The 9,075-nt window shown below is 31.7% G+C and overlaps 1 protein-coding gene across 5 annotated transcripts in view; it reads right to left on the bottom strand.

Annotated features, from left to right (window-relative positions):
* Positions 1–2,929: 2,929 nt before the first annotated feature.
* LOC111083183 overlaps positions 2,930–9,075 on the bottom strand; it is a 26,383-nt gene continuing 20,237 nt past the window's right edge. For 4 of the 5 annotated variants that reach the window (XR_002608856.1, XR_002608858.1, XR_002608854.1 and 1 more), the window contains exons 3-4: positions 6,947–7,046; positions 2,930–4,215 (exon numbers count right to left, since the gene is read on the bottom strand). Coding sequence is in view for 1 of the 5 variants with exons in the window: in XM_022379499.1 (XP_022235207.1) it covers positions 4,085–4,215; positions 6,947–7,046 (231 nt within the window). In the remaining 4 variants the exon portion in view is untranslated. The remainder of the gene's footprint in view (positions 4,216–6,946; positions 7,047–9,075) is intronic. The other variant, XR_002608860.1, reaches the window with a different exon arrangement.

The raw sequence follows: 9,075 nt of genomic DNA, 5'->3' as shown, positions 1-9,075 counted from the left end.
AACCATTTAACTTCAGTGGATTCACATCGGACATTAATACTTTTACGAATGCATTACCTAACGTCACCGGTTGAAACTCTACGTGTAATCGGCGTGTGATCAGCGAGAACTAAAGGGCTAGCTCCCTATTAAGTGAATTGTACCTCCGTCAACTCGAAATTAAGTCGCTCATCGCGAACCCTCGAAAAGATATTAAGGAAGTTCCAGACTAGAAAGAAGACTTTATATTGCTTGTAAGTTTGTAACACTTTTGTATATATATATCACTGTTTGTAATAACTGCTATTGTAAACTGTATTGTTGTTTGTATATTCAAACATATTTGTGTTAAAAAAAAAAGCCATGTCTTGTTGGCAAATATCATAAACTGGATAAATATCGGCATTTATTTAACTACTAAATTTAAATTATCATTTAGTTTTGTTTCAGACCATTCGAAATTATAATACGTAACAGGAGTTAAAAAAATTTTGAAAATAAGTAAAATATGTAAATGTAGATGTGCATCGCACACTGTATAACTTCTTGAAATTTGGTGTCGGTTGAACGTCCAGAGTTTTACAAATAGAATAATAATAACATCATCATGTTGTAACAAAGTTTATACTTTTTTCCTGATAGTTGATATTTTAATATCACTTTCCTTAACCTGTAAAAAAAGCGAAAGATAAGAGAAAGAGATAAAACGAATTAAAAACAAAAACAAACTCAAGACGGCACGCTGCAATGAATCGTTCAAGGCGCCAGAGCAAGAAAACATCCTTGTACGTCTATCGGTGCGACCAACCTTTTAAACTCTACATCCTACCAATTTCTAGTGAAAGCGAGAAGTTTTTTTTTATTCAGTCAGGGCCACCCATGTGCATATTTTTTCATGATAACACTGAGTCCTGCTTTTGTCGTTGTTTAATATAAGTGAAAGTTCTTTGTTAATCAATGACTCAATGACTGATATGTTTATTTCAACACTTTGCTAAATTGTTTTCTTCAAAGTTTCACTAAAGAAAAGAGGCATAACTTTTCTTTTTAAAGTGTTTTTATTTTATTTACATTAATGCCTGTTTTAGGATATTATCTGTTATAAAGATCAAATAAAATAGAATTATCAGTATATCTTTCGCGCTGATAGGAGCTGATGATATTCCAAGGTGATAACAATATATATATATATATATATACTTGTAGTTTCTTTCAGCATTACAAACGTAAAATCATTCAAATAATTTCTGATTAATTGCTTTACTTTTATACAAAAAAAAAATGTTAACATATAAGAATTAGAAGAGCGATAAGGTATTATCTGTTAAAATTTACATTTAATATATCTTTACTTAGAATTTTTGTTAACAGACAAATAACATTTGAGGAGAGTCCATGAAATTACCAAAAAAACATATGGTCGGACAGTGTATCAAAGCGAATATTAATAGGGTAAATATCTCTATTAAAATGTTTGTTGCTTAGATTTGTTTCCGATACAAAGAATATCATGTAAACATTAAATATTAAAATAATTATTCCTTTTGATATTATAATAAATAATATATAAAAAAATAAATTACTGAACTGAAAATTAAATAAAAGAAACAATGAGAGACTACTCGTGTTTTTCTTAATATTTGACTTTAAAGTATTTATTACAGGACATTGATCTAGTGGAATAAAATACAACTAAACCACAACCAAGAGAACGAGCTTCGAGAAATCAATATTTCCTTGTGATCGAATTTAGAAGATGTTATTTTAACAAAACTTTCCGTGTATTATTGTCTATTTTGATGCATACTTAAATTACTACTTATATATATTGTCTAGTGTTCAAGCAATAATAACTTACTACTTATTGTGGGTTCTAACTAAATATAAACGTGTTTAAAACATATTATTTTATAGCGTAACTTTTTCTTACTGCCATTATATTTTATGCTTTCCAAGAAAAAAGAAATGTTGATTTGTATTTCTTTCAGAAATAGTGTTTCTTTACATTTTACATATATTTTCCCCAAACTCCATAACAGTAAAAATTTCCGAATTGAAACGTTCAACTTATAACTAATCAGTTTTCTTCCCCTTATTAAACACAAACTATAAAGTATAATTACTATTTCCAGTTAATATCTAAGTTACTTTGTATAAAGACCGTTTTAAGCCCACTTGTGAACCAATACGATCACAATTAGGTAATTCTGAGTACACAAAAATGGTTGTCAATCTTAATTTTCTACTGATCTATAAAAGCATCGTTATGTGTCTGTCAGAAGTATAGAAAAAAACAACAACATTGATTTTGTACAAAGAAAATCTTGTGTCGAGGAGGATATATAGAAACTGAATTCCATATACACATATTGCTTTGGTAAAGATTCAAATTATTGCTTTCACAAACATCTTTGCTTAAACTTACTATACGTCATACCAATGAAGCGTTTGGGGTTGATGAAGCAGTGCTTCAATTTCAGAGGATTATTTCTAACGCATGCTACCAAAAAGGCTCTGCTTTTAGGCTTCACTGAATATACGTTACAAAGGCTGTTTTAACAGAGGACTGTGATACTATCTCATCATCCTGTCTGCTGTACATAAGTTTATAAAAGTTCATAATGCGAAAGTTTAAACAAATAGTTCCATAACCCTACAACAACCTACTTCATAAGTAGAAATCTCATTATAAATCACAGTTTTTATGCCAATATTAAAACTTCTGTCTCTACAAGATACTTTGAAAAAGGCCTATCGTTGTCACATTAACGAAAAAGCTGCAATTAGGGAATATAAATGAAAATAATTAATTGCTGAACAGTTATGGTTGATATAATTCAAGTACTATATGTTAAAATTGTCCCTCCACTACACACCCAAAATTATACCTCCCAGCCACATCACCAGTGGTTGGAAGAGGACAAGAAGCTTCTGAAATACCTACTAACACCATGAAATTCTGTCAAATTTTAAATGAACACTTGCGGTGATTTAATAAAGACAATATGCAGCCAGGAAGTAAACACTTACAATGATTTAACACAGACAATACCCAGAAAGGTAGTAACCACTTACAATGATTTAATACAGACAATATCCAACCAGGCAGTACCAAAGATATCGTGATTTAATCAAGACAAGATCCAGCCAGTAGTAAACATTTAGTGACTTATACAGACAATATTGAGCTGGGAAGTAAACAATTACAGTGATTTAATACAAACAATATACAGCAAAGTAATAAACACTTGGTGATTTATAAGGGCAATATTTAGCCAGGTAGTAAGCACTTACAGTGGTTTAATACCGACAACATCCAAAATGTCTAGACTTTAAAAGCTACTTTCTATGATTGTTGTAGAAATTTCAAATTTCAATTTACTTTTCGATTCTCGCCCTGAATAGTAATTACTTATATAATGAAGCAGTATTGGCATGCACATTTTCATCACAATGACTGAAGGTACAAAATAGCTTGTCAGGGGAAAAGGATGAAATATTAGTTCAACTTGAAACTTCATCACTCAGATGCATCGCAAATATTGCTTTTATTCTCATTCTACTTATATAAAGCTAGCTCTACAATCATATTCAAACAAAGCCTTTTCGTTATATGAGACATTCAAAAGAAATGAATAGACAGTTCTATGAACCGACATTGTAAGTATAGTTTTGTAAGGTTCTGTTTCAATAACTACGACAGTTAGATTACTGAGCTAGAAAGTTTTCATCATTATAGTTATTCACAAATACAGAAATTCAATAACTCAGACAATTTTAGAAGGTAAAGACAACCCCTTTATTTCATGTACTTTCACCGTAAGAGTTGTTGTTCCATAAAATGTTTGAAAAGCTACAAAATATTAATTTTAGCAGCTATTCAAATAAAGAATTACTAAAAAAGTACATTGAAGTCAAATAATAGAGGAAAAGCAAAGATTTTTTCTATAAAAGCTCATACAAATATGGTAAATGTAGAAGTTTTATTTATAACTTTTAAAAGAAGAAAATAACCAGAAACAACTGTATGGCAAATTTAAAAGTAATGACCATTATAGATAAGTTATTTATTTGTTTGATTCTCTGTCACAATCTTAAAGAAGTTTTAAAGACTATCATCAAATTCATCCTGTGAACTATGTACAGAAAAAATAATTCTAATTATGTTGTACTGCGAGGTGTTTCTGTTTTGAATTTGTTTCATAAATAACAACAGCGCCCTCTTGAATCGGCCACCTATCAATGATAAAAGAAACACGTGATTAATACCATATATATTACGTCACTAATTAGTATTTAAACACGTTAAGACAATATAGTTTTTTCTAACAAAGATATATCTGACTAAAATATCAAAAAAGTTTGAAAATAGTTTTTCATATCAGATATATTATTGTTTATAATTTTGTTTCTGTAATATTTTGAACCTATATTTTACAAAATCACCGTAATGGATAAGTAACATATTTCTATGCAGATTCGTTATTAAGATTAAAAACCTCTTACTAATGACTTATAATTTAGCTCGTGAAACAAGTGTAATATGAAAATCAAACGGCAAACACGTTACAATAGAATAAAATCTATAGAATAAATAAAACTGCAGGTTATTCAAATTCAGTGTCGTGTAAGAAAGCTCCCCAGTGGCACAGCGGTATGTCTGCGGACTTACAACGCTAGAAACCGGGTTTCGATACCCGTGGTGGGCAGAGCACAGATAGCCCATTGTGTAGCTTTGGGATTAACTTCAAAACAAACAAACAAATCTTTAATGTTTTAAGTATTATTATAAATTTAAATAAATTATGCATACTCGAGTATATAAATATACAAAAGTCATATTGATCTATATTTAAAGTCATATATGTTTCATCCACATATGAGAAATTCCGCCCTCATAGATGTTTTATTTTTTGTTTAAGTTAGCATGAAAGAAAATAATTCTGATTCAGTTGAACAATGAACATGTGTTGCAGTAAATAAATTGTATTTTAGCTACGTTTTTGTAACGAGAAGTAACAATCTGGTGGGATTATAATTTACTACTTAAATTAATTATGAATTGAACAAGAATGTTTACTAATCGGCCAAAAGTATCAAAGGCAAAAGTAATATTCGGTAAATTTTTCGAACGGTCCCACGCTAGGTCAGAAGTAAGTTTACGGACTTACAATACTAAAGTCCACAGATAGCCCATTATGTGGTGTTGCGATAAAACAAACAAACAAAAATGTAAAAAAAAACACCACTTGAAATATATATTTAAATGAAAAACAAAAACATCAACATAAGATACTAAGTATCTGCTCGGTACTATAGCAGTATCAGTTACAACAATTTTTACGTTGCTTTATTAAGTTTAGAGATTATATTCAATATTTTGTTGCCGTATTCTTTACTAACAGCCTTTATGTCTTTCGCCCCCTAGTGGCACAGCGGTCTGTCAGCGGACTTATGACGCTAGAAACCGGGTTTCGATACCCGTGGTATGTCTTTCAAAGTAGAAACAAGTAAATGATATAATAATAGGTTCCCTTTTAGATATTAATTGATATACTTTTTTGTTGTTGTTATTTTAAATTTTACAAAGAAATAACCTAGAAAATCCTGGTTAACTTCATCTGGCTGAAAAGCCACAAGAACTTTGCTTATTCAATTTACTACAGATTTCACCCTAAGTTAATTTATTAACGTTCTCAAGCTGGAATCTGAGGAGGAAGTGAAGTCAATAGAACGCTTTACAAGAGCTATTTTGAAACTACAAGGAAATGGCTTTCGTCATATATTATTTTATGAAAAGGCTTGAGACTCCCAAGTGTTTGAATTGTTTGACAATTCAATAGTTAGGAAACTACTTAAAGTAAAATTGTTACTGCACTCATTACCATACCGACACTCAGCTTATGGGCTGAAAGTTTATGATATAACTATTTAACTAGGGGAGGCTCCCTATTAACTCAGTGTGAGCACCTGCCATAAAATCTAAGAAAAATGCTAACGGTTGCAGTAAAATATACTATAATGGCCAATTAATCCTTTGTTCACGGCGAGCAAAAGTAATGTATATAGACGATACCTCTTTTTTATTACATAAAAAGACTCATTTAATGTCACGACTCAAGCCTTAACAAGCCTTTTTGCTAGTTCTAACGATTATCGTTATTGGTACATGTATAGTCATCCTGTATTATTACTCTGATAATATGAAATTATATCAAGTCATCCTTTTTTTTTCACTTTAACTACATCTGATATACCCATAAAAATTGTGGCATTTTCAATTTCTAATGAGAAATCCACATTTTTTTCCCTTTCAAAAAGTAATATAAATCCGTAAATCGATCTTTACTGGAATCTGTATTTTAATTTAAAAGTTACATCAAAATATAAACATTCCTATTTAGAATTAAGTTCAGGCACGTTTAGTTTAGTGGTTAGAAAAATCTTCTCTCTCTCTCTTGATTTCTCTGAAATAATACAGGTAACATACTCCATGATAAATGTAGGGTGAGAAAACAATCCTCTGGAAAATACTCCACATTTCTTTATTAAGAGAAGAAAGAACCAGTACAACACTTATTGATTAATTTATCAGAGAAGACGTTAATGAAGCATGAACAACACCTAATCCACGAGCTCAGCAACATATTTTGTAGTTACATCAATGCAGGTAAGAATAATGACTTAATTTTGTTATCAGGGTATAAGATTACCATGTGTTTGTTTAAAGAAAATCAAATACAAAAAGTATCAAAGATCGTAAATGATTTTTGTTTTTTAGAAAGGTAACAGTTTGTTAAATGCTATTCAGCAATTACCTATTTGAGGCTTTGAATTGCATCTAATAACTTTTTAGATGTTAAATAAATTCTATTTGTAGTTATTTTGTTTTGGAATTGAAAAACACACGCATCTCTTCCTTAACTGCTTTCCATAATAATTCTAGTTTATAAAGACAATAATTTACCAGCGCCAATTTCAAAAGTCCAATCCACAAAAGTCCATAGGTGCTGCATTAGACGACTTGATCCATATGTAGATATGTCTTCATATAGAGTTCTAAGAATCTATGAATGAAAGCAAAGAATAATATTTAATAATATATCAACCCCACTCTATCTGTTATGGCCCGTCATGGCCAGGTGGTTAGGGCGCTCGACTCACAATCACAATCTGAGGGTCGCGGGTTCGTTATAATGTGACGGTAAATCCCACTATCCGTTGGTAAAAGAGTAGCACAAGAGTTGGCGGTGGGTGTTGATGACTAGCTGCCTTCTCTCTAGTCTTACACTTCTAAATTAGGGACGGCTAGTGCAGATAGCCCTCGTGTAGCTTTGCGCGAAATTCAAAAACAAACAAAACTATCTGTTGTATCCAGTGCCGACGAGTGAATTATAATTTATTTTATTTTGTACACATTTTATTTAAATCATTTTAAATCAGAATTAGGGCATGTATTAATAACATAATATTACTTATCTTTTTTAAAAATAGGTTAGTTATTATTATTAACTGATGTGAATTAGCTTCACTAAACAACTGGTGGATAAGTCACTCGACTCACAATCCGAGGGTCGCGGGTTCGCGTCCTTGTCGCACCAAACATGCCCACTTGGGCGTGGGGCTAGCAACTCCGCCCCGATAACAATCTGCTATAGAAACTGCCGTAGCCCTATGTTCCACTAGGAGAACTGAGAAGAAGAAGAAACAACTGGTGAACTAGCAACCTAATCTGTTAGTACCAAGATCGGGTTAAGCAACCACAGCGTCAACGAGAGAAACTGTATTAGTCCTAAAAATCCATGAGTGAAAGCAAAGACTAATAAGTAATAATGTCTGAACCACATTACATGTGTCATATGCAGTGCAGACAAATACTTTCGACCAATACTGATGTTAATCAGGCAACATGAATACCTGTTTCATTTTCCAACTCCTTGAGGTATGCATCGGTTGAACTAACATGTCGTGGAATCAACTTGTGTACACGTGACTTGCTTTTCCAGACAAATATTCTTCTTGATAATGTTTTATACTGAGTGTATGAATATTTTGCGTCAGAAAGGATTACTAAATATTTTTCCCAAAGTGGCATCACAGTACCTACGAAATTCCAATGTTAAGATATAGATCTGATTCATCTGTTCCACCACGACTTTATATGAGCTATACTCAAGAGTAAAAGCGTTATTACGTTACCTGTAATTAATAACTGAAATAAGACTAGAAATTATTAACAAAACCATACTAGCCACCAACTGAATTTTCACTTCGAGGATATATAGTAATCAATAGCCGCAGAAGCTCTATATAACTATCACTAGTATTGTATTTTTCTTGTTTAAGCGCACTATGGACCCTCTGCACTGTGCTAATTACAGGGATCAAGCCCCGAATTTTAGTGTTATAAACCGCCACAATTACCGCCGAGCCACTTGGTAAGTACTACACTACCACGAAAACTCATATAAAAATAAGCTTTGTAGACAAAATGAAGTAAGAAGATAAAATACAGAACTCAAATGACGCAAGAAAAAAAGAGAGCAAATGAAACGTAAAAATTGATAGAAAACAATAAAATTACACAACGAATAACTTATGCCATGATTGTTAAAACTCATATATCATGTTCCTGCCGAGACGAAAAACAAAACTGGAACCTAATACTTGACTTGAGAATGAATAAATGTTATAATAAACAATATGGATATACTAGAACCTGCCTGTCACAAGATGTTAAGCGGCTTATCATTGAAACGAACACTAAATAGTCTGAATTGAAGTAATTGCTTGATGACTTTATTAGTTTGTACTAGGTCGTCAAGAAATTAATGTCTTGTTTTGGAACACTTTCATTAATCACCCCCCAAAAAACGTACATCACGTATAATAGTTAAACGAACCGCCTAAACGTCACATTACTGTAGCCTATATAATATGTAAAGTTTAGTATACTCTAATCCCTTATAGTGATGGCACACTACCAGGCACACATTCGGCATGTAATGCTCTTTGAATACAAGAAGAGAAACAACGCCTCTGTAGCCACATATAATATCAAAGAAATTTATGGAAATGTTTTGAAGGTTCGTGAGT

This window comes from Limulus polyphemus, unplaced genomic scaffold (assembly GCF_000517525.1).
Source record: "Limulus polyphemus unplaced genomic scaffold, Limulus_polyphemus-2.1.2 Scaffold137, whole genome shotgun sequence".
In the NCBI taxonomy this organism is placed as follows: Eukaryota; Metazoa; Arthropoda; class Merostomata; order Xiphosura; family Limulidae; genus Limulus; species Limulus polyphemus.
This window is presented reverse-complemented; position numbering and strand designations above follow the sequence as displayed.